The 26721-nt window shown below is 35.7% G+C and overlaps 1 protein-coding gene across 6 annotated transcripts in view; it reads right to left on the bottom strand.

Moving 5' to 3' along the window:
- LOC110842914 (mucin-5AC) overlaps window positions 1–26721 on the bottom strand; it is a 78259-nt gene that overhangs the window by 28877 nt on the left and 22661 nt on the right. For 2 of the 6 annotated variants that reach the window (XM_035848624.1, XM_035848623.1), the window contains 2 exons: window positions 16372–16422; window positions 11505–12137 (listed from right to left, as the gene is read on the bottom strand). In XM_035848624.1, coding sequence (XP_035704517.1) covers window positions 11505–11546 — 42 coding nt within the window. In that variant the 5' untranslated portion in view covers window positions 11547–12137; window positions 16372–16422. Of the gene's footprint in view, window positions 1–11504; window positions 12138–12866; window positions 13175–16371; window positions 16423–26721 lie in introns of those variants that run through there. The other 4 variants (XR_004834153.1, XM_022088782.2, XM_035848626.1 and 1 more) reach the window with 4 other exon arrangements.

Raw genomic sequence — 26721 nt, 5'->3', positions numbered from 1 at the left:
CAAGTTGTGCTTTGTGGTATTGAAACTATAAGAGAAACCTCACAACTTGTATTTTGTACTCTACTAAATGAAATGAAACGACAAGTCCCCTCATTTTGTCCCGAAATCCGGGAACACACATCGGATATCTTGAATTTGGCTGAGTAGCTCGTGAATCAAATCAGGCATCAAATGAAGACGAAGGGGGATGTCAAGGAGATACTGTTCAGTCGTCAATCTCAATATACGTGCTAACAATGTGTGAGTAAGATTCAGGGGAGAACGAGGGAAGGGACGTATGTTTTCCTCATACATACGTTATTGATGGAAATGGAGGTATATTCCTTAAATATCAAATTATATACTGCATTATTATATACTGAAATTTTTAAGACCCGCCTGATTTAATGTTAGCGTTTTTACCACACGGAAAATCATTTTAATTAAAGCGCAACATTAAAATACTTGAATATAAGATAAGAAGTGTAAATTTCTGCTGTGACACTGACGTCGGAACACACACCGAGTGTCTTCAAAGTTGCTTGATACACGGTTGGAGGGAGATGACGCATAATAGTAAATAAGAGCTTGAAAAAATTCAGTTTTACAGAATCTGACATGAATGAACGGTTGGCTGCATGGAATTGTATGTATGTATGTATGTATGTGCATATGTACAAATAGGTATACGCATTTATGAATAGGAGTTTGTACATATAGATACTTGTACATATGTGTAACTGGTTGGCAGGCATTTTCTCGTGATGTTACCTGGTTCACAGAATGGAAATCCTAGCAAATAGTTGCTCGATCAATTCTAAACAAAATCTGGAGTCCATTTATTTTATCTCCTTTATGCAGACAAAATCATAACCTCATATGTCACAGCATTTTTCAAGACATTTTATTCATCCATCACCAACCTGGTTGTTGATGGATGCATGTAGTAGCTAACCATTGATTTTTGAGGAATATACACTAAAAATTATTACAGTTTCGTCAGTATTTCCTCAGTAAGAAGAGTGAGAAATGTGATCCCATTATCCCGTGGTCCAAATTGTACGTATGCACATACATCTCGTCATACTTCATTGTTGCATAAGACAAGATGGATGTGAAGAACAAGTAAGAATGAAATGAAAACAAAATTGTTTGTCCACATTTCTGAAAACTAAAGCGGACAGAGATGGAGATTGAACTAAATTTGTGCCGATGCAATGAAAACATAGCTCCCAAATTTAAACCATTTATATATGTACATACACATGAAGGCTCTTAAAAAATATCTTAAATTAGCGACCATGAACCAAGTTATATGTACATACATACGTACGTACGTACATACATGTGTACATTTCTCAGTTTGCAGAGTGCACAATAATTCATGAAACTTTCCCTTCCATCATCTCACTTTTCACTATTTAATTTAACAAGTGAGTAACCAACAACATCCGACATCCCTCCAAATCAAAATGAAACTTCAGTTTCTTTGACAGATAGACATCGATATTAGAGGAGTTCACCCCAGCTAGTTAGTTATAATGCATCGTATACAAACAAACACACAACTAACCGTTTCTCGAACTATCTCGTATGTGCCTTTACCAACAACAGTTGTCTATCTTTCGTCTCACTTTCATCCTTCAACTTCTTCATCCTGCACACTGAAGCACGATGGAGAGACGAAGATGTATCAGAAGGGGCTCGGAGGGAAAGGAGGACGAGGAAATGCGAGAGAATGTGGATCTCTTACAAATGTAGCATAAGGATCCAGAGTGTAAGCTTTGTGAGCAAGTTGCAACATCCTCCCTTGCGTAAAGTAAAGAAAGGTAAAGTAACTCGGAATTAACCAAACTAAACAAGAGCCTCAACTCCCAACTCTCAATTCATTTTGTTTTGTTCGTGGAATCTCAAAGCAAACAAAATTAATCCAATTCCATCCCATTGTCATTTTGCAACATGAAATGGAAAGTTGGACTCGTGCTTATCCACCACCACCCCCAAGTCGCCCGTGAGTGGATTTTGATCAAATGAGTCGATGAAGAATTCAGATCGGTTACAGCGGAGAACAAGGAAATGAAATAAAAGAACCAAGAGGGAACAATCCATTTAATTTCAATCCCATATTAACCACTTCGCCCCTATAACGACTATGTGACGTATTTGACCTTTACGCCGAATACGACTATGTGGCGTAAGTTCCCTTGGCTCCGAAATACGACGATGTGTCGTATTGACCCTTGACAACGGAAACGACTATGTGGCGTATTTTCCGTTCCCACCGGCCTACGACTATGTGTCGTATTCGAAAAAAATTAGGTCATTGCTCTTCCAAGTATAGTTTTGAGTCAACAATCCGCCATTTGGGCGGGAAGATGAATTGCCTCTTCAGAACCAATGTTATAAAGGGAGGTAAAAACAATTTATAGCTAACTGGCTATTTCTAGCTAACACGCCCAGTTTTGAAAACTGCTGTTGCATGGAATTTTCGTCCCATATTTCAACAGCGCTTTCAGATAAAATTAGTGAAATTGTTTTTCTCGGATTTAGAACGCCCCAACGACATTTTTGGCGGGAAAACTAACCACTGGAGCCGATGAAATCTCGTTGGGCGGGAAAATTAAGAGATTGCCTGGAAAGTAGCATATAATTTTCCCGTTAAAATTGAGTTATATTCAAAATGCGCTAAAGTATGCTTTCGAACAGTTGATGCTATAATTATTCATTGCAACTGCTATCAATTTAAAGTCACGGTAAGAAAACGTTTGTTTTCCCGCCCTAAGTATGCGTAAATTCTATGCATGTTAGATGAACAAAAAGCAATTTTTACACATTTTAGGCTAATCACAAAATTATTTATAGCCGATGTCACGAATTGAAAGCAATATTTGCTGTTTAATTTTCCCGCCCAAATCGGCATCTGGGGCCTTTGAGGCGCGATAATCGATTTTTGTGAATATATGTACTATTATGCACTTATTATTCAATGTTTGTGCAACTTTCCATGCAATTACAATCATTTTTAAATTCGGCGTGTTGGCTATTTTCGGCTATAAACATTAGTGGTTCGCAAAAATGCCCAAAGGCAAATTACAACTCAAAATCCGTTCCCAAATGGTTATTCGCATCAACTTTCATAAAAAAGTGTCCAGAATAATTCCGGTGGGAACACCATTTTTCAATTCATCTCCCAGTAATTAACGTCATACAGTAGGTGAAAATTTCGGGGTCAAGGGAAGAAAAAATTCGCCGTTACTAGGGGTGAAAGGTATGAAAATATTCGTCTCTCAGGGGTGAAGTGGTTAAACAGTCAATATTTGTTTTGCATGGGGCATAGGCGAATTCAAATAGATTGCTGAATGAATGTAGTGCTTGATATGTGCTTACAAATTCATGTTTTTTCTTAGTGAGGCAAATACCTAACAACGAAAAAAATTACTAAAGGTGCATTTATGCTTCACGTCATCGTTACGTCCTCCTCCAAATCCGATTTTTTGATTGGTTAAAATTTTTAATTGTCGTAGTGATAATTTGGTTCAGCCAATCAAAAAATCGGATTTGAAGGAGGACGTGACGATGACGTGAAGCATAAACACCACTTAAGTATGCATTTGACCCACCCCAAAAAAGTGACCATCTGCGATATCTCAGTCATTTCTTAACCGATTTTGATGAAATTTTGCACCGATTATTGTTACGGAATTTAGAATCGATCTGCAATCCGACTAAGCGATTACTTGATTTTGACCGGAATTATGAGCAAAAATATGGCCTTAGAAACACATTTGTAATTATTGGAAATTATCAGCAAACCTTATCAAGAGTTTGAACCCCACAAATTGTAGAACAGTTTATCCCGCAAATTTTGAGTATAAATTTATCAAAATCCGTTAAGAATTGACCAAGTTATTCCATTTTGAAGACCATAAAATTCATAGACGTGCTACGAATCATCGTCATTGACAACGACTAATAAATATAACACAAAATAAATATTCAAAATTTTAAACAGAACAACTAATCTTTGCTTCTGTAAGTAATACTCTTGGTAAAAATGCATGAAATTGTTATTGTTGGTGTTGCACCTCCAGTCAGGTCTTTTGGTATTTAGTAATTTATACCAGATATTTTAAGAACAAAATAACGTGAATCGGTTATAATTCAATTTTGAAAACCAAGCGCTTAATAAAATTATTCAGGATGCAAATATTGGGTGGTGCAATCATCACATTGACATCCCAATTGCAAGTTATAAATAAACAAGGTCCCAAAAAAGGGGAAATCTTAGTGAGGTAGTGCAATCATAATTAATAAATAAAATTAGATTGCATAATTTTTGCATCACCGCTCTCGGTACCATTTTTACTGGATGCAGTATAATTTTACTTTGTATACGCATGAATTCTTAATTTGATTGAATAAATTGAGAACGGAAAGCATTTTTACTGTGTAGTGAACGAGAAGTGGGTTAAATGAGCTGAGATAGGATGTGAAATATAATGGCTAAAGAATTGTGAACTTCTTATTTGTTTGAAAAACATACGAATCTATAATTTCAATTTAACGTATTAATTTGGAGATTCCATTCAGACAAAATCATCAGATCTTTTGAGGGGCAAGTGTTCTATTTACACGATTAATGCTTCCAGTCAAAAATGGTACCGAGAGCGGTGATGCAACAATTTTTCAATCTAATTTTATTTATTAGTTATGATTGCACTACCTCACTAAGATTTCCCCTTTTTTGGGACCTTGTTTATTAGATATATGCTAACCTCAGTGTATACATGAAGCATACATTTATAGTAATTAATAAATATGGTACAAATAACCCTCAAATGAAAAACTTGCTGGAAATATTAAGATCAAAATTAACTCTTGTGCAACTCTTTGCTACCAATATGCAAAACTTTAGTTCATAAACTAATGTACAAATTGTTTCTTGCCGGCGCAAAGTTTCAGCCCTGCATTCCAATTATTTCCAAATTCATAATAAATATGTATCTAGCCATAATATTTCAAGAAAAGTTTTGATACAAACAAAAGCACTTTTACGTCCAAAGACTTGTGTGCGATCATATAAAATTTATCCAACTCAAACAGACGCTCACTCACTCGCATGCCTTGGCGTTTCACCCATCAGGTAATTTAAAGTCTCCTAGTCAGTTATGTGTCAAATGAAAGTTTGAACATTTGCTTCATTTAACCCAAGTAAAGATAACTTTACTTTTATACAGCAAAGTACAAAACAATGTCTGGCTAAATGTCCCTCGAAATGAGTGACTTATTTGTTTCTGCTTCAGTCCTCCATTACTCCATACACATCTCCTCTCTGGATGTATGTACATATCCTCTTTACACTCTGTGTATGCTGGAGAGGAAGGGAACTGCGAAAAGTTAAATCTTTTACATGACACTTCGTGATTTCTTGGTAACGAGCAGAAGCCGCCTGGAGAATTAAATAATAAGGTCGACAACTTTCCTCTCCTACATTTACCTTGCCAATAGAAAGGGCCTTTAAATACGGTCTTACATACATACACGATGCGACATGCTATAGATGCATGCAGTCAGTCCACGCAGGGCTGATGGTGATAATGTATTCATCGACAAAGTGCACAACAGTGTTTTCCATTAGTTTGGACAATTTTTCAATTCAAGTTGTCAACCTCTGTTTACCAATCTCTGCACTTTATCCGTGCTCATGCAGCTATGTGTACATTCTTGTTTTGGGCTGTCTTTATATAACCTCTTTCACGCTCTGGAGTTTGAGTACAAGCAGATATATTTATACAAATGTATGTACATACTACAGAATATGGAATCGGTATAAACTGGGCCACTTTTAGCCAGTTTCTGCAATTAGAATAGGATTCGTTCTTATTTAAGTAGAAGGAAAGCTCAATTGACAAATTGCGACTTGGGTTTAACCCTAAAATATACTTGCTATAGGTAAAACATGAGATATGCCTCATGGTGATTTTGTTGAGACAAAGCAACTTGATGAATTTCAACCAAGCCAGCTTTCAGAGGAGTAAGCTTCTTGTTTGGCAGCGGGGGAGGAAGGGAGGAGAAAAGTGTGTTAATTTACAATTCACAGCAAAAAATGGAGTAAAAAGTAGAAAGTGTACGTTGCGTGGTTGCTGCTGCTGGCTTGTTCTTCGTCGCATCTTTCCTGTTTTTACAGCTGTTAATCTCCATCAATGTCTGTCCATTAGAAAATTGTACAACCACAGCTATAATAATGTCAGCCATCAAGCTTGCAAACAATATTCAACCAATAAACCATCAATAAACTGATTACGGTGATGGTCAAAATAAATTCACCTATTTATCTAAATCAGACATTTGTAACTACATATATTTTTCGTCGTCAAAATTATTTCTTATCCAGTAAATGCATGTATCTTCACGCACCAACTTGCTATTTGGCGTGGACCCTTTTATCTCTGTTTTTTCTTTCACACAACAATAAAATCAGGACAAGCTGTTTGTTGCCGACTAGAGTGTTGCATATGTATCATCGTGAGCAAGAAGAAAACCAATCGCGTGTAAAGAAAAATCCGAAACTAAAATCTGACAGAGAAGGAAACAAAGGCTATAAAAATCGCATTATATGCACAACACACAATTCAAGCCCCGATTACAATGCAATTACTAACGATTACATTATTCTCGTACAAGAAACGACTATGAGGACGACAATGGACTGGTTGAGCAGACTAAACCCAAGCATCTCAAATCTGGAGAAGAAAATCGAGGGGGAAGAAGAGTGTTGTAGATTTAACAACAAAACTACAATCAAGAAAAGCATTGTGTTTTATAAAAGAGTAGACATTCAGAAAACTCTTCTTCTTTTCTTAACCTTCCTCCACAACGGACAGATTTTACGTTTTAAAGATTGCTTCTCACCCTGTTTTCCAACAATGCTACACTATTTTGCAATTTTGCTCCATGATTATAGCTTAATAATAAGTACGTATGTACGTACGTACGTGTACCATTATCATCATTTCGAATCCAGATGTGAGAAACCAATCGAAATGTAAATTATTTTTTTTCTAACGTCCAGACAGACAATAATATCACGTTATCTTTGCACAAGCATCTATCATCTCCTGAATTCAAAGTTATTAATGAAGATGATGCACAAAGCAGAATTGAAATAAGTCACATGCAGTCTGGAATTATATTTCTTTAGCGGCCTTTCTTTAGTGGCCTTGCATCATACGGTATATTTAGCTTCGTATATGCTATATCTGTATGACCATTAAATTCTCATTACGGACTATGTGTATGCAGGAATTATGTTTCAGTGAAAACCATTACAGCGAAATAGACACAGAGAGTGACAGAGACGTAATGCTCCGACAACATCCAAGAATCAACAATAGATTTACAGTACAATAGACATTGTATTGAACCAAGTCTTGTGTCTCGTTGAATGGTACGCGTTAACTGACGGCAAAACTACGTATTGATGACAAGTAACTGATGATTCTGATGAGTGGGAGTATGTAATTTACTACAAAACTAATTATTGATAGTGATATTTACTATTTATATCTCTCATTTACACACTCATAATGGTAATCCTTTTACACTATTTGATGCTAAGTATTGTAATGAAACGTGTCTCATAATTTTTGGCAACAACCAGCATTTTATATTATGAATTGATGTGTAATTAAAACAAAATTCATCTGACTTGAAGAAACTTTTATCCGTGCTCTTCTATATATTCGAACTCGAATGGATAACGGATAGGGATCACGAGATAAGATCCTCACAATATCATATCCAATATTTGAATTTCCGGTTAATACCCCACCAAATTATATTTCCAAGTATAATCAATGGAACTGGAGCTAAGGAATGAAAGTGAATGAAAGTCTATATGAATGTGGATTCATATAGGAATAACTCTTCTGAAGATTCGTAATGAAAATCCAACAAATAACTTGCGTACCACGCATATCGGTCTGTGGGACGTAGGAATAGCGCAGAATTTCATATATTACATTCCTTTATTAAATTCCTCTACCAATACTTGGACCACAAGGAATAATTTAATACATTATTGCAAAAATATATGAATGTGGTGCTTTCGCTCCATACTGTTTTTGTAATATTTTATTATGATATCAAAATTTGTTAATTAGATATTTTGATAAGTAATTTCATTTTTCAACATTCTCAAAACTCGAAGATTCAGACTCTATTTGCTCTTGATTTGAGTTATGGAACGAAATAGAAATCTCGCTTTTGAAATATCGAAATCAAGCTTTCGATATTGTTCAATCTGCATTTATGTAAACTCCGTACATGTGTAGGGAGGGAATTGAACATGCGGATAGAATGAAATAAACTACATTTTTTCCTTAGAAAAACTCAAATTCGATGACATTCTTTTCTTATCCTACTTGATGTTGTAAATCAGGTGGATTCTTCGATTCTTGCATTCTTTTTCTGACATAAATATCATGCATCTAGTACCACTCAATACATCCATCATTCTAAAAGCAAAAAAATGCTTGTATATTGTGCTACATGCATATGTATATATTTACTTCTTTATCTTCTCGATATGCAGGGTGGGTCCAAGTAATATGCAATTGAAATGCTACACAAAAGGACACAATGCATTGTGAATTGTAAATTTTGAATCGCGTTCTCCTGTAGCATTGGATAGTTTCAACTATATACATATGCCTATATTGATGCATAAGGATAAAAATGTCCCATATGTATTCTATTTGAACTATTTCTACTCGTCATAATCGACACATAGAGATCAGTGTTTTAATAAATCCCCGGGGGGAGTAATGAGACATCCCCGAAAACTTGAATTGAATTGCAAGTTATCTACCACGAAGAATCTGGCTTTGTGGAATCGAAATTTCTTCCTCAAACCGAAAGACTTGAAAGAAATATTATGGGCAAATATATATTTTCCTCTCGGAGAAGGTTGGGTTAGGAAACGTTAGCTAGCAGGCAGGCTATTGAGAGAGGAAGAGAGACAGGGAAAGGAAAGAGAGAGATTGACATGAAAATTGAATCAACGTCCTTTGTTGTCACATCGACAACCAAGCCAACAATATCAATAAATGATTTACTTCACTTTCTTATTCTTCTCGATCAACATGAGCAAACAGCCAAACATTTATGTACGATGCCAATACGGCTTCGTTCTTGGAGGTTCTTCGACAGCATTATATTGGGCTTTAGGTTTAGAATTTGCCAATTTTAGCTCATTCTGTAAATTAAATATTTCCCTTTTACACGTACAGGAAATAGATTGGATATTTAAACAGAAAACACGTCCAGTGTCAAAGTCTATTAGCGAACTGAAATAAAATTTCCAACGACCAATATGACATTTCTGCAATAACGAGATGTCGTAATATTTTAATTTGTCAGTAATAAAAAACAACCACGTAATTTAACGCCATCCTCCTACATACATATAGACACGTCTTGTTCTCCGAATAATAAAAATGCATTTCGAATACATAACCGTCTGCCGGGATTTCCCACTTCCTTGCCAAATTCTTTCTTTCGAATTAGATTTGATAACCCTTATTCAGTTTTAAGTGTAAAAAGTGTTAGGCGTGTATAAATGATGATTATAAATCAAAATCAAATTCCCATGAAGTCAACCCTGTTTGCTTAAAATGTTTGGTTCCCCTCATATATTCCGTTTCGCCTCCCCATATTTTTGTTTAATAGGAAATATTACACAACAGGAGGGAGCAGATGTACATGTTCTCGACCTCAGAGGATGTGGACGAGGTGGAGTATGTTTTGATACATGGAGAATTTATTCAAGTATGGTACACAAACACACTCCTTGTCTATGTCCTGTCTTCTGCAGAGTTATGTAGCTGCAGAGATGAGATCAGTTTTTAAAAGTCACGTCTTGCGATTTGGAAACCCAAATTTCAATGCTCTGGTGACTCTGACTCTTCCGATGGCGAATGTCAACCGGCTTTTTGAGTTATGACGACATCCCAATCGTATAAGCAAATACTCGAGCATGGGCAAATGTGGGTGGATCGTTTCGTTTTTCCCAAAATATCAACACTTCAATTATCACTAAAGGAGATCAAAAGCTCTGACAGAGATGCAATAGTGAAATATTAGAGTACTAAAATGTTGCAATAACTGATACAATAAAACCTTAGAGAAAGCTTAGGATTTGAGGATCTGCAAAACGGTTTCTTTCAAAATTTTATAACTTAATTTTGAAATTTAAGAAAAAAGATCCTTCTTAGAATGTGTCTTGGACAAAAAATAAATCACTAATCCAAAGATAAGTATAAGCATATATGAACGGTTAAAGAATATATATTCCTCTGCTACGATGTTAGTGTGGATGGAGAACTACTGTTTCAAAGTTAAGAGATATCGATACATGTACGTACATTATTTTTTAGGTAGCCTGACTTGCATGTCTCACTTGTCGTCGTGTAATACTTATCATGGTTTGTGACTGAGCTTATCTGTGGTGTACCTTTGCATTTTCATGTTTTGAATCTGATATTTTTTACCACATAGACCTTCTGCATGGGGACGCTTGTATTTTGACACGAGATTCGAGTAGCAACGTGGACAAAAAATATAACCTAAATTTCCCTCTCGTGCATGTAAAGAAACCAAAGTGTACATTTGCATGTTGTCCATAAATACCCACGTTGGCCTCTGCGTCTGCCTGTTCAAGAAAGCCGAATGCGATAATAGATTGTAAAGTGACAAATTCTTAAAATGAAAACATGGACAAGTTCTCAAGAAAAATTCGTTTTCGATCAGGAACTGAAACAAGGGTTGTAAATCAGTGTCAAATTTAAAGGCAGGAGGAAGCGCAAACTAAATAACTTTCTGGCTGTTTTAAGATCAGCCCATTTTTCCTTGCTCGTGCTTCCATTGAATATGAACACAATATGATCATCATTATTGTAGGTTCATCATCCTCGCTTAAACCTTGAAATCTAGATTCAGTTAATTAGTAGTGCAAACTAAACATGTAAATTGCATTGTTCTCGCACATTGACAAATTAATGGAGACTTATTAAGATATGATTCAAGGTCATGCACGGCATCTTCCCTAAGCTGAAAGCTTCGAGGTGAAAGCTCTCTCAAGTATCACTAATTTTAAGAGACTGCAGAGAACCAAGAGTCTGCATCAATCTTTTTCTGACGGGGATGAGCAAAACGTGACGTGGTGAACAATGGCAAGATTATATGGACTGTCCAACAACGAGGATCAAACTGAACCAATAAACTAAGGGATGTCCCTGCTTAACCGCTTTTGATAAGGTAAATAAAGCTTAAAATTTTGCAACGACTATTATCGGAGCAACAACAGTATTTACATTTATAAAAGACCAACAAGGAAATATGACCTCACAGGATTTGAGGATAAAATCCCTGGCTGCTCCTTTCTCCCAGCAAGAAAAATCAGATGAGACCACAAATACATAAATGAAAAGTGGAAGTGCATCAACAGCAATAGCTTTTATGTGTACCTGATGTATATCTTCATGATTGATCGTGCTTGTGGTTGCCATCTTCAAATTTCAAATCTCCAGATCCAGGTTCAACAACGAACAAACCGAGCAGTATAAGTCCTTCTCGATCTCTCAAGTCTCACACTTCACTCCATCGCTATCCGTCTTGAGGAAGATCCATTGTTGTCGAGTGGAGAATAATGCAATACGTACAATAATATCAAGTCACTGTATGTATGCTGTAGTCGTGGTTGTGGTAGTAGATCCTCTTGTGAATTCAATTTCAATTGCAATCACAAAACCACGAAACACAATCAACAAAATGTATGTATGTATATATCAGGTCCGAATGTTGTCGTGCTTTTGGTGAGTGAATGCCATTATTTCTCTGTCCTTTCGTACATAAATTTATATCTATTGAGTTTCTCGAGTTGCGACAATGGACAACTTTGGTGAACAAGTACATACGAAAGGAAAAAACACAGATACCCACAACAAAGCAATAATTAGTGTATATAAATCAGGAAGAACAGGTATTAATCCATCAATAGGCGTGTAGAGCTTCTTTTCTTTGATGATCTGATATACTCACTGATCAAGTAATAAGTCGGTAGCAGCAGAGCTTCATGTTGCCTTGAATGAGACCACCGACTAGAAGAAAAAAAAACGAAACAAACTTAATAAATATTAAGCTAAAAAAAATCCGCACCACGTGTAAAATGATAATTTAAACAGCCTTCTATTTTACAATATCGACATATCAATCCACGGTTTTCATTTCAGAAGAAAGTACTCTTACATGGAAAATAATCAATGCTCTTACAGAGGCAATAACACAAAAATAAGAGATCTGCGCATCTGCATGCATGTAGAGATGTATGCACAACGTTCTAACTGCATTTTACTAATGCTCAACTAAACAATGGGTAACAAGTTTTATTCCACTGGTGGGTTTATCATGCGTATAATCACCATTTGTTAACGCCATGTGTATGAGTAAATGTTTTCAATTTTGTAAACCACAACAGAACATCAACTGTAAACATTTGTGTTAAGCAAATGTAACGAAACTTCCAAGTATTAACTTTACTAATGAATAATACAAACGCTCGTAAGTAACATCGCTAATGAATAATACAAACGCTCGTAAGTAACATCGTCTGGAAAACTCTTTGTCAGGTCTGCAAAGTGAAATTCATACAATACTACAACGTGACTATATAGTATTTTTGCAAATGGAGTGCATTAAACTATAAATATAGCATTTTATAAACCATATACCGGGAGTGAATGAATGAATGCTTATGGGCAAAGTGCATGAGACTGGATTATCGAATTATAATGATTGGCACAGGGTAATAAATATAGAATTTCACTCACTCAACTACGAACTCCAGGTTGTTCTTATGCACATATACACAAGTATAAATATAATTCTTACAAAATAAAATAACGAGCCTAACCGGTAACCTTATACATTTTCACTTGGAAAGCAAAGTATTGCATTAAAATTGGCTGACACTAACTAACAAAAAACCACTAACGCAGCCAGCCAGTCCAAAATCAACCAAGCCAACCAACTCTCAAACTGAACTAAATTGGTTAGTTGGTTGGACGGAGGAAGGATTTGTTCCAAGAAAAAGTGGAAGAAAGAAAAGGGTTGTGAGCAGGGAAAAGAAGGCTACGAGGAAGGAAGACTGACTGACTGAAGCAAATTGGCAGTGGTTCAGATCAAAATATAAAAGCGATATAGTGAGACCAACGCAACAACGCCAGTTTACTTACGATGGAACTTGTGCAGCCATCATATGAAAGTTTTGCTACAATCTGTTACTGGAGAGATAGTTACTATTACGACCGGTCGTATGTGTTCAGAATTGGATTCCGACCCATGTATTATTCTCTCCCAGCTTACGAGCATGCATGTGGATAGGACTTTAAAGTAGAAAGTTTGGGTGTTTAAACAAAATTTATTTATTGCTTTTTATTGAGTTGAAACAACCATTAATTCCGCTAAATGGGAATTGTCTTTTTCACTTGACGGTCTATAAGAAATCCAAGCGAAGAAAATGTGGTGGAATAGAAAGAAACAGATTAAATTGAACTACGTAAATACATTTTGTTTAATGTTAAATATTTATATCACATACGTGCTTACATACTACTTAAATATTAGTGTGGGCAGCACATGAAAGCTTCATGAAATTTAAACCAACGCGTTAATGGACAATCAAATATATTTTTACCAAGTTAAACCAAAACATAAATTGTAATATTCTCAAGATGTAATCGGAGCTGTCTGCCTTACATACGTATTTCTTAGACATGGATTCTATATAACAAACACGACTTTGGTACTCCTTACCTTATTGAAATATTATATATGATCCAGGGTACGACGCAATGTTGTAAACAATGAAAATAAATGTGCAAAAAACTCGTCCATGTTCTGTAACCACCCTTAAATTTGGTCATAGCGTCTTTCCGTGTACTTTCATCAATTTCATTACTCGCCCCGTCTCTCTCTCGCTCTCTCTTATGCAACACCAAGGAAAACTGTGATAGACAAGGAAGACAGGCTACTGGGAGGGCATTTGACAGTTTGTTCTCATTTTCTCGGGTTTTAACCAGGAAAAGTTGTTGCCACTAGAAGAACATACACGGAACGAACAGCTTTTCTCCTTCCTGCCCAACTTCTCTCCATACATTAAGGAGTTCCAACTTTGTAAAAAAATCGCTTTTTTCGCTCTTTCACAAAACGCTTTTTTCTCAATTCCGCATGCAATTTCGAAATTTTTTCCAATATTTTTGCTTAAAAATAAAACCAAGGTTAAGATAATTTTATTTTTGGACCAAAAGAGTGAAAAAAGAACGAAATTGCGTCGCAATTGGGAAAAAAGCGTTTTGAGAAAAGAGCGAAAAAAGCGATTTTTTTACAAAGTTGAGAGTCCCTATTATTACAGATCTCGAGTTCAGTTCACTACCACCACCGAGATGTAAGGGAAAGAAAAGTTTCTTGTTTCTGGTGAGAGATAAACTTCATTTTTGTGACAGACAGATTGGACAGATGGACATCTTGCTCTTTAGTGAATTTTGCAATAGTTTTGTGCAGAGTGTGATTGTTAAATGGGGGAAATGTAAGGAAGCCTCTACCTAAATGGAGTTTTTGAAGTTCCAATTTATCCTTTATTGTTGCATAATCAAGATTGTTATTGTCAAAATGATGGCCAGAAATAAAAGATAGGAAATATTCCAGTGGGAGCAAGATGTCAATTAAATGAAACAGTGACTTAAGTTCAAGTCGTATGGAATGTAATTGGGACAAGTGGAGATATCTTCTTTAGCACATACACATACTATTCTCTTGCAATTTGACATAAAGCCAAAATATCATGAGTTTAGAATGAATGTGATGTATGTAGCACGTTTACCTCATCCAAAATATTCTACTCATTTGCAATTTCATTTACTAACTTGCCAAAATATTGACAAGCCAAAAATAAAATTAATGGTAAATATGGAAAATGTTATTGTTTTTTGTAAGGTCAAGTATAAAATCTGCAATTTTACGTAGAATCATAAAATGACTTTTGTTTTAATTAAATGATGATGAACCCAAGTTGCGAGTCTAATGAGCTCGGGAACCAATTGACGGTTTATGACACGAACAAAAGATCGTCCTCTGCAATGTAATGACAATCTTTGGAGGGAAGGAGAGAAGAGAGGAAAATGACAATAGACGAATACGCATCTAAACATGGGTCCATTATGTTGTTTAAAAGCAGTTGCCAATTTAACTCGGAGATTTACTGATTTCATCTCCACATTTTTGGCACAATTTTAGACATGCATACATACACACAGTCTCGAGCAATAGGTACGCTACGTACTTCATTCATCTCCCATTAATTCAATCCAATTTTTTCTACAGATTCGAGTATTTTTATATCTAAACTTGTAGAAAGTGATTACATGGTTGGTTGGTTGGTTGACGGTTGAGGTTGAAATGAAAATTTATCTGAATCTGTGCATCCTTGCACAAGTTGTGCAATACAGTGTTTATTTCAATGACAACCTTTGAGTTATGTTACAAATGTAACAAGATTTTTAACAAAATATTCACGAAAGCTTTCTGCAACTCTTCTGTAGTACAAATTTATCAGTGTTCCTTATTTTCTATTATGAGAATACAAAATGTTTGTACTTGTAATAGAAGTATTTGATATGGTACAATTACGCCTATGAAATATTGAGGAAATGCTAAATTTTCACACACGTCTCGTCTATATACGTACAAAATTAAGGCTCGACAATTTCGCGTTTATTGCAAGCTGTTGCACCGTTGGAAGCACCAACTTGTAAATTGGAAACAGTTGTATTCCGCCGAGTGGAATGAAATGAGATTAGGAATTTTAAGTGATTTCAGATTCCGAGGATAAAGTCAAGTGTTTCGTCAAGAATTCTCTCGTACAGCACGAGTCGTACTGTTTCATTTAATGAAACTGGAATTTCACTTTGCTGAGGAATATCAAATATTGCACAATTCTAGTTCTAATTTCCAACAAAATTAAAAGCAACGAATGATGGCCGGGAGCAAACGCATACTTTCCTTTCCTTCATATTTATTTCCACATCATCCTGTGTATAAGTTTTGAAATCATGAACCATATACGTTTTATATTTAGTCTCTCGCCCTTTAACTTAAATTGTATTTTGACAATTACAGGGTGCTGCAGGAATAGTACATGCATAATACAAATAAATGGTACCTTTTACAGAGCTGTCAGTTTGTCTGCTAGCTTTTTTATTTTTATAGTCAACTCTGCTATCGGTTCTGATTCGACTAAATTAAGTGTCATATCGTCATCTTTAAAATAAAACATACCTTTGTGATACTTTGACGATTTGTCGTTTTTGCTGTCCAGGTCAAATTCACCTGAAATAATTAAACAATATTTTAAATGTACAATTCACCTCATCATGTAGTCATTACACCTCAAAGCAAGGACATGTTCATGTCAACTTGATAAGTAAACATCCGGTAGTTTCAAAAATAGGAGTAACAAATGGAACAAAGCAAAATATTTTTATATTAAAAACACAACCAGCCCATTATATTTTTGTAGACTTTTCTGGACTAACTACAGATAAATAAGTGTTGCTGCAGTTGGTTATCAAACACTGTAAACTGGTACAAAATCATTGTACCACGTACGTGAGAATATCGTACAAAACATAAATCCTATGGACACATAAAAACATAAAAAAGTAAAATAAATCTCGCTAAACACTCTCTCAGGTCTTAGAAGACAAGTTTTGAGCACTTTTCATATAAATAAATAGCCTTTCAGTCAGTCCAGCTTTGCCTGCCCCGAACCAGGATTTATCAGCGCATCAGAATCGGTATTTTATTTTCTACCAAGTTCTTAGATTATACTATCGAAAAAAATTTGTATTACGTTTTGATTATTATTTAGAAACTATGTAGTGCAAATTTTCTTATTATTTGACACTGGAAAGGCAGGACAATAAAAGACGAACGGACATGGCGGGTGCATAAGCCCTCGTTCGGGCTATAAAAGTAAATCCTTTTCGAATCCAAGTCCCCATACCATAATTTATTTTATATATATAGAAGAACACGGCTTTCTTGCATTACAAAGTAAGCTGTAGGCTCCCACCCTATGAATTATGCAATTTCTGTGTGAATTCCTCCTAAAATAGGATTTATGCTTTACAATGAATAAGCTTATGTATGTGCCTCCAAGTTTTACATGCCGGGTAATACGTAGTATGTTATGAAACACTCTACTCTAGACATTAATTTTAGATTTTGAAAATTGCATAATTTTCATTGCAATTAAAATCCCTTTAAAAGTACAACGTTTTGTTGCTTCATAAATATGCGTGTACTATGAAAGGAAGATAATTGACCTATAATAAACATTCATACAAAATTATGATATTTAAAACCAAATTGCCCTAAATAAATTCTCATCCCTCCATCAATAGTATTTTTTACAGCTTACATAAAATTTCATCAGCCTTGTCAAAACATTTTACTTTAGGTTTGCACTTTAGGCTTATGTCAAGCAGCCAATATCACCTGCCCCATCCGTCATTCTGCTGAATTGATTTTGCTTATTGATGTTACAAATGAACTACTTAAGGTATATGCACGCGAATGTACGTGCATACGTGCGTAAATATATCTCCTTCCATCACAATGATAGCATCGGCTTACATATGAGACCATGAGGGAAAAGGTCTCCATTTTTAAAGCCTTCGTTATGGATGGCGTTCAATGTTTCTAATGAAGAGTGTCGTCACAAATGCTCGTTATTTCTCCCCGCGGGATGGATGACGAGGACTGCAGTTTACAGCATTGATGTCGCAGTTTTTATTGTAACACGATAGAACGTACAGCAGCTATCTGGCAAAAGGGAGTTGAGTGCACATGGTGGGGGGACTGCTTCTTGGCCCACGATTCTATTGGGATGTGACAGTCAGCCGTGAATAAATGAGTTCAGCCAGTAACAGACAGACGTACAATCTATTCAAAAAACTGAACCAGAATGGGACAAAAGAAAAACAATGCAATATGTATCACGGCCAGCAACTCACTCGAGTGGACGAAACATGAAGTGAACGAAATATAATTGAATTTAATTAATGAATGATGAGTAATTTGCTTTAGTGTGAACGCTGAATGTTTGAAACTTTTACTCAGTAATTGATAAATATTTAGTAAACAAGCCCAAAAAAAGTTATATTTTGTCAAAATATTATCTGACTAAATATTATTATGGGCTGATAGATCTTCTCGGAATTCTATTTTTAGGAAAATTATGTCGTTATTATTGAATTATTTTTCGGAAAAATATTCATTGGTTACATACATAGACTCAACTTCATCGGCGACAAAAATATCGATCAATAATTGAATACGTAAGCATAACTGATTATATGAAAACTATTTGTATGCTCAAACGGCCTGAATGAAGCTGAATGGATAACAGGAACTAAAAGATTAACGAAGATTGCAATGTATGTATGAGATTGACAATTATTTGATGTGAGAGTCGAGATGAAATATGAAATTGAATGTCCAGCCGTCACCTCACAAGTAGAAGTTCCATTGTAACATCAGAAATAACATGGCATATATTTCCTAATGAGTGAAAGGTTTAATTTCCTGTATAGTTATCATCATGTTCATCGAATGTGGACCGTCAGTCATCATCCACCAGCATTAAATACTTTGGAACATGAAGTAGATAAATAAATGTCGTCGCCTTTGTGATATGAAAATGTTCCCCGTGTTACATACTTATTTATAAATATATCTTTACTCACTGGCAGTAGTGAAAGTAACCAAGATCCAATGCGAAATCATTTTTATACGTACAAATAATTATTTTATTTCAAAATTATTTCACATGTAAAAATAAGTGCAATCATTTGAAGCATATTCGACCAGTTCAAATATGCTGGAAAATGGATAAAAATACACATTTGTAAGTGCAGTGCAAACTATGTAGGAGGGTGAACAAAAAGGAAGACGAAAAGCTTATCTTTAATTTACTTTGTACCCAAGTTGGAGGCCGAATTCTATTTTATTTATTTTTCTCAGTTGTTGAAGAAGAAAGGGAAGTAGTTAGTAAATACATAGATGAGTGGGAGATGAGTCACGTTCACGTTTATTTACACTTTTGATACAACTTGAAGAATGATGAATCAGTATCAAAAACTTATTTTCGTCACTATTTTACTCTGCCACCTCAATAAAACTACTAAATGAGACAAATACTCGATACAAAAGTGATATAAAGAGTCCTTTTAAATGATAATGATGATGATGATGAGCACCAAAGGAAAATGTGAAACCATCAGGAAATTCAGCTATGTATTGCGTTTTGCGTATAGTGAAACCAAAAGTGCTCAGGTTATACGTACTAAATGGCTAATGGAGAAGACGACTGTGTACAATGCCGTCCAGAACTCTTGCGTAATAATAATTCATAATTTCAACCCTAAATGATGATGCGAAGGCGATTTGAAGTGAATGGATCATGATATTTAGGGTACTTTCTACTTATGTATATACACGGAAAGGTTATTTTACTCAATGAAACATAAATAATGGACGTACTCACGTCAAGTTTTGCAAATCTCGCAAATTAAGCATAGTGTTGTATGTACAAGGATAGCATATATTTATATGTACTTATCTCCACTGCTGTGACTGTGCATATGTCAACGTCAAGAACTTTCCCATCTTGAAATGTTTAACCCACGCAATTAATCCGCATTATGTAACACAAGACAAAAAAATCATCGGTTCTTAGTGTTTTCTCATCCTGTCTCACTTTTGATGTTAACCAACGGGTAGAATGCCATGTACATTAGGCGCACCATGGAATATATCAGTCTGCATATTCTGTCTATGCAATCTGCGTGTGTATGGACTCCAGGCAGGATCACAATCTTGATTATATTTGCACTATACAGATAACCTCTTGCCTCTCACAAGCATACATATTACTACATCCACTCCCAACTATGCAACAACTTGTATTTAATATACAAACATGCAGACTTGGTTTAGCTTGCTTGCTGCTAACGAGGTTTGGAACTTTGCTTAGACAGTATTAAATCCCCTCGGGACTAAGTTTGGATTACATTATGCATGCACAAGAGAGAACCATATGGGCCATTCCGCTCTGTAAATACTTCCAAATTTACAATTTACAAACAAACTCCAGCCAACCAACCAAAGTTTTACTCCAGCAAGTCTTATAAAGTCTTTCAGCTCAACCTGCTCTACTACGTCCTCCTATTTCCACTCATCTCTAATGTGCTATAATATTCACTCATTAAGGCTGTTTAAACTTTTAATAGATTTCTTTCTAAAAAAATCTAAAGGCAAATGACCAGACAATGCCACAAGTTTAGTGGAGCACAAACCCAAATTAGTAGATATTGGCACTTGTCGTAAAGTGTGATTCTTTGGAGTGAGTAAAAGAATCAATGCACGACCATGCACAAAGGGTTTGGTATTTGGTTACCCCTTCCTCCTTCGCCTTCTTGTACATAAAGAAATGCTTCTCGAGAAGAGCATTACGAGAAAAGTAGAAAAGAAAACATGATGAAACGTGAAGTTTGGTTTAGAAAAAATAAGGAAGCCTTTTTGGCGACATTCCAAAATTCGGACAACCGGCGTGTGACATATTCTTGCACACTTTGAGCTTCAGTCTTCTAAATAACTAAATAACTTGTGCTGTGGAGCGTTCAAATATTTTCCAACGCCGTATTCGATCCTTGGATACTTTTATATTAAAAAAATTAATCTTGAAAAATTGCTTGTTTCGAAAATCTTAGCCACAATTCCTGAATAAAGTATTCTAAAAATACTTGTCTAGATTGAGAACATAGTTTCGAATGATTTTGTTTCCTACGTGAACAATTTTGATCTCATACTTTCTTGGAGGAAGAACAATTCTCGTAACAGCAGGACACACGCAGGGTGTGGGTTTGACACATTACTTTTAAATTGGAGTTTCCAGAAAGGAAATTGCGAAACAAGAGCAATACATTTCTTGAGCGCATATCCAGTGTCCTCTATCTTGTTTCTTCTCCAAGCAGCTCACAAAAATGGAAAACTTGGAACAACACTTTCCAAAATATATGTATTGCAATAATGGTTACAATAAACAGATTACGGGACCAAAATGGACTATTTGTTTGTGATCTGTTGGGTAAAACGACTTAATTTGCTGGTCTATGCGAGGAGAATCGAAATTTATGACCGGGTTAACAGAGCATGGAAAACGAGATTCCAAACTTGTCCCTATAATAAATCCCAAAAAGCATCGCCATACCATCAGCCAAGACGGAAAGTTAGGAAATGTATCAAAATTTAGAGAAAACAATTTCAAACTTTTGCATGAGCACATGAAACTCGTATGACATGGTTCATATGATCCGCTTTCATTTTTTAGTCTGTGAAAAGTAGTATAGTTGTCCATGATTATTACATGCATGAATGTTCCACAATCTTATCCATCCACGGTCGTGCTTGCTCAAGCGAAGACCAGGCCGAAGGAAGTGGGAAGAAGGTGGATATATACGTCGTACAAGTACCCAGGAGACTTGACTCCATTCGAAGGAGGTTGAGCTAATTTAACGAGTTCCGTTGCGGGGTGAAAGATCAATATGAATTTAGAGATTCTCATCTCATCCATCCCATCAACTCGTCAACTCATCACTCTTTTCTTTCCTCCAGTCAACCAACCAACCAGCAGCAGCAGCAGCGACAACTGCATTCGTTCATTCGCATGGGAGACCTCTCTCACAAAGTAATGACTTCTCCTACACTTTCACTTAAATATTGTTTTTCTTTTACGAAAGAGCACAAAGGCAGCAGGATTGCATTATTCTTTCCTCGAGCATTCCTCACCTGACAAGGACACCAACTATGAATCCTTCCATAAAACACATTTCCTGCATGGATTCACGTCCAATCCTGATCTGGATCAAGAAAAAAAAACTTTTTTCATCTAACCACCCACCATCATACACATGATAATGTATAGAAAGCTGAGAAAAACTAACAATCGTGTCATCCTATCCTACAGCGTGCTTACGTGAGTCTTACTACGTGTATGTATGTATACATATACTGATATGAGTGGTGAAAGGTATTGTATTATCTAAAAGCAGGTTCAGAATCATGGAATCCAAACTTTTCCTACCGTCACACCCTCCCCTCTCCACTCAATGATATTCTACCCGTGTAAAATGTGGGGTCGCTCTTATTTCATCCCAAGATTTTCATGTAGCGGACAAAAGTTCGATTTGAATGTGGATTCAATGATTGTGAATCCGGTTTTAGTTGAACTAATTCTTTCTTATGGGATAACAAGTAAGTGGAGATGGGTTACGGCTTATCCAAACCTCCCAAGAGTAATATCTCGCAAATATCCCAAGTTTTTTCTACTCTACACAGTAATAATAATGGTTGTGGTTGTACATATAGTGGTACATAGTATAGTGACTGAAAGCTAATATAAATGGGAATGGCAGACGATTTACTCAACTTATTTATTCTATTTAACAAACCTCGTGCCAATACGTAATTGTAATCTGCAACTAAAGTATCGCGCAACAACAACGTTCTTTCAGAGATATAAATGCTTCGTTCGAACGTATAGTTTCGCTTGTTATCAATGGATGAAAATGAAGACGACCGTGGCGAAGAAGTCTGAAGAGAATGAGAGAATGAGGAGGACACAAAGACTCCCAGATGTAAGATGTATGTAAGTTGTAACTTCTTCACTTTGCTTTTCCACTCGAGAAGTTTAGTTCATCCATCTCGATGTGATGTGATGTATGAACGATATAAAGTTCTCTGTGGAATAAAGAAAGTCAGACAGAAGAGAAAGACGGCAGGGAGAGTCACGAACGAAAAGAAACGACCTTTTTCTCCAACCACCACTGCTGAATGCACAAGATATTGGTTGAATCATGAGATAAAATTTCCAAAACTGCCAGCCAAGGAAAACTCCAATAATGTCAAGAATCAATGTAAAATTATTTTTAGTCTAATGCTGCTGGAACTTATTATTTTTAGCTCCTCTTTTACCGTTATTAGATATTCCGGGATACGGGGAAGATAAGATCTCAATTAAAGACCTTAAGGCCATATTAATGATGAAAAGTCGGTAAAATGAGGTTTCAACAAATCTCATCAAAATTACTAAATTCTTCTTTCCAAAAAACTCAACTTCACGATAAGTGCGTTCTAAGCACATAAAGACATCAAATGAGTGCAACTTTGAAAACTGGTGTATGTTAAAACTAATTAAATTAATTTAAAGCAAATAAGGCTTACGAATTATAACGACTCAAGTATGTTTTTTGATGGATTGAATATTCACCTCAATGAAACTGTTACATAATTCATATCAGGTATGCGTAATAAGTACTTAGCTGAAGTTTGGCTAAATGATTTAAGCCGATTATGCTCGTTATATAATAATCATCAACAAACCAGTCGTTTCATTACATATGGATTGAACTAAGAAAATGAATGTTTCAATTTTCTGTACAATAATTTGCTTAAGGTACTTATACATGGTAATCGCATACTAATGATTAATTTGTTGCAATGTCATGTGCACTAACAATGCGGAGGTGTCACAGGCTAGAGTCACATTTCGACCGGACCAATTTTGATTTGTTTGAAGTCAAAAATAATGAGACCAGTATTTTTTTTTATTAATGCATCGATTTGATAGCTTAGTGGGATTAAAAAAAATATTTTTAGCTAAAACATAGGTCTTCAACACGCTGCAACTCTATGAATTTTGTGACTATTTCAAAAAATCAAAAACATGTATGTTCACCCGAAAGATGCACAAATTTGGACCTGCTTATTTTTGGCGCTGAGCAAATTAAAATTGGTCCAGTTGAAATCCGAGGTTAGCCGCTGACACTTTCACATTGAAAGGATTAAATATATGAATGCAATAAAAATAGTTTTCCATCGAGTTATTCCATCATTTGTTAATTTATTTGCATTATTAACGGTTAGCACGCTATTAATGCTATTAACTGATCCAGGTTCAAAGTCATCTGTTCATACACGTAATCGCCGCATTTATGTGAAAATAGATCAAATCAGACAATTTAACGAATAAGGTCTTTCATTTAATCAGTCTACCTGGTTCTTAAGCTGTTGAAATAACTTTCTTCCCCTTCACTTCAAAAGACCTCAACCTCATTAAATTTGGCTTAAGGAAGTGATTAACAAATTTTGATGAGGGTTTATTTGATTTTTTATCCCGAGGAAGAGGAGAAAGTATGGTGGTGAAGGGAACAGAGGAATCAATTCTGATGATGGCAACGTAGCGAAAGAAAGTATTCAGCAGTCGTCGTCAACTCAGCTTTCCATTGACTATGGGCAATTTTGGAGAGAGCGTGGATTTTCTGTCAATAAAGTAAAGCCAGTTTTGAAACACTTTAGGAAATGCTACTATAAAAAAGAATTGAAGAGGAAGGAAATAAATGGATGCACCAGGGAAATAGGATTTTCTCTATTTGGTACTGGAGGCAGGAGCGGTAGTGTAGAGTCTTTAAGCTCTAATGGCATTTCTCGCCAACTTTTGATTGCACTTTGCTAGGGTTCTCAGCTCTTCCACTAACATGCATACATACACACATAATATTTTCACTATAAGGCTTTGTTTTTCAAAATCCCGATACAGCTACAAAATTCAAATCCAAATTTGCTCTGCAATACCTAAAAACCCTATTTTTCTACTCAAGTACCTAAATCAATGATGTTCTTAAATCCGTGATTCAACCCTTTCAAAATTTCTGATGAGTGTTGAGAACCCTGCTCTCCTTCACCATCTCGTCTTTATTCTCCCTGAGGAAGAGCGTCCAAGTGAATTAGTCGATGAAGAGTGCATCGGTTTCATGAAGATAGCAGTCGTAGTGGTGATGGTGGGAGTTTTTCAGTTTTACTTGCTTGTTGAACACCCCTCTTCTCCCTTTCACCATCATCCACAAGAGTATATCTAATAATGAACTTTAAAAGTACGAAAGTATACGAGAGACCTATTTGTTTCATCATTTGGGACTCAATGTATATTTGCACAGCAAATATTTTAAATACTGCATGAAACGCATAAAATTTAAATTACATATTCGCCTTTATATATACTTAAGTATGTATATTACGCAATATACATACGTACTTATATATGTACGACTAATCCCACCTGCGGAACTGGATTTTCGCTGCCATTACTAAAATGAAGCTAATACATACGTAGAGAGTTGACTCTTGGAAAGTTCACAAGAGTCGGCAGTTCTCTTAATAGCCTTAATGACAAACTAAATTCCAACCTGAGTGGAATACTTACACTTTCTTTTCTCAAAGGTGTTGCCTTTTACCTTCCACTCACATGTTCATTGCTCACTTTACTCCTTCACCTTTCCCGTTTTGTCCATACAGCCAAAAATAATCTACTTTCACTCCAATAATGCCCAATAATTTAGAATAATGGAAACGAGAATAAAATCAAATGATGATGTTTAACTCTTTAGCTGCCAGGCTGCCAAGTCTTTTCCATTTCCTCTCCACAGGCGTAAAATAAATTAATAGCATCAAGCTTCCCATCGCCACCAAATCTTTTCAACACCAAGAGTTTAAATACATACGTATAGTCGTAATTTAGAGAAATGCATTTTATTTCTGATACATGTAACACGATAAAACAATTTCAAACGTTGAGAGTTTTACTGTAAAAGTGAGAAAATGATGGTGGCAAATCCTATTCCATGCCTGCCTTTCTTTTCTAAAACTCGGAAGATAAAAAGAAGTGGGTAATCCCTTCCAGTGGAGAATCAATTTAAAGCTGCTCGATAGGAATCTTCTTGAAATCATTAAGACTTGTGGAAATTCAACCATTCTCTACATTTTACAACAATTCCACTGCTGCTCCTCCTGCTTACGCTTACGCAAGAGGCACACACATACCCCGACGACGAGATATTTCTCCTTTGAGAAGAAATTAAAGGAGACGAACCCAAAGAACCCATCAAACCATTCATCAGATTAAATTTTAAATTCTCCTTAAACACGCGTGAGTGAATGCTATGCTGCATCTGCCCTCAATTTCATTTTGGCAGTAAACTTCCTTACTTAAAACAGCAGCTTTTATCTCCAGTTTACTTTCATCGTGTTTATTATGCTGCTGCCCTTTAGACTCGAACTTTTCTCCAATCCAATTCCAAATCTTAAACAAATAAATAAACTCATCGGCCTACATTCAACATTCATATCGGGCTGCTTGGGTTGTACATACATAAATAGTCGTCGTCGTCGTAATGCTTCGTCAACTTTCAATCTGCTAATGTGTACATCTGCCACCATCGCCAAACTGTTGTATGTGCATGGTTGTATTGGATTGGATTTAAGTAAAGTCAAAATCAACATCAACATGTGAACAGGTTCACGTGCAATGTTGAGATTAAGGAGTCTTAGCTACCTTTCCCCGTCATTCCTTCGAGAGAGCCAGAGTGCTTCTGGGCAAAGTGGATTCATTCATTAGATCAATATTGACGAGATGTTCTTCCAAATGTTTACTGCTTATCTTCTCTGCTTATTTGTAAATAGACTATTTTTAAAACTAATGCAATTTTTATATATGTACATGTATTGTTG

Source organism: Folsomia candida, unplaced genomic scaffold (genome assembly GCF_002217175.1).
Source record: "Folsomia candida strain VU population unplaced genomic scaffold, ASM221717v1 Fcan01_Sc002, whole genome shotgun sequence".
NCBI lineage: Eukaryota > Metazoa > Arthropoda > Collembola > Entomobryomorpha > Isotomidae > Folsomia > Folsomia candida.
Note: the sequence above shows the minus strand (reverse complement) of the source record. Positions and strands in the feature narration are given on the sequence as shown.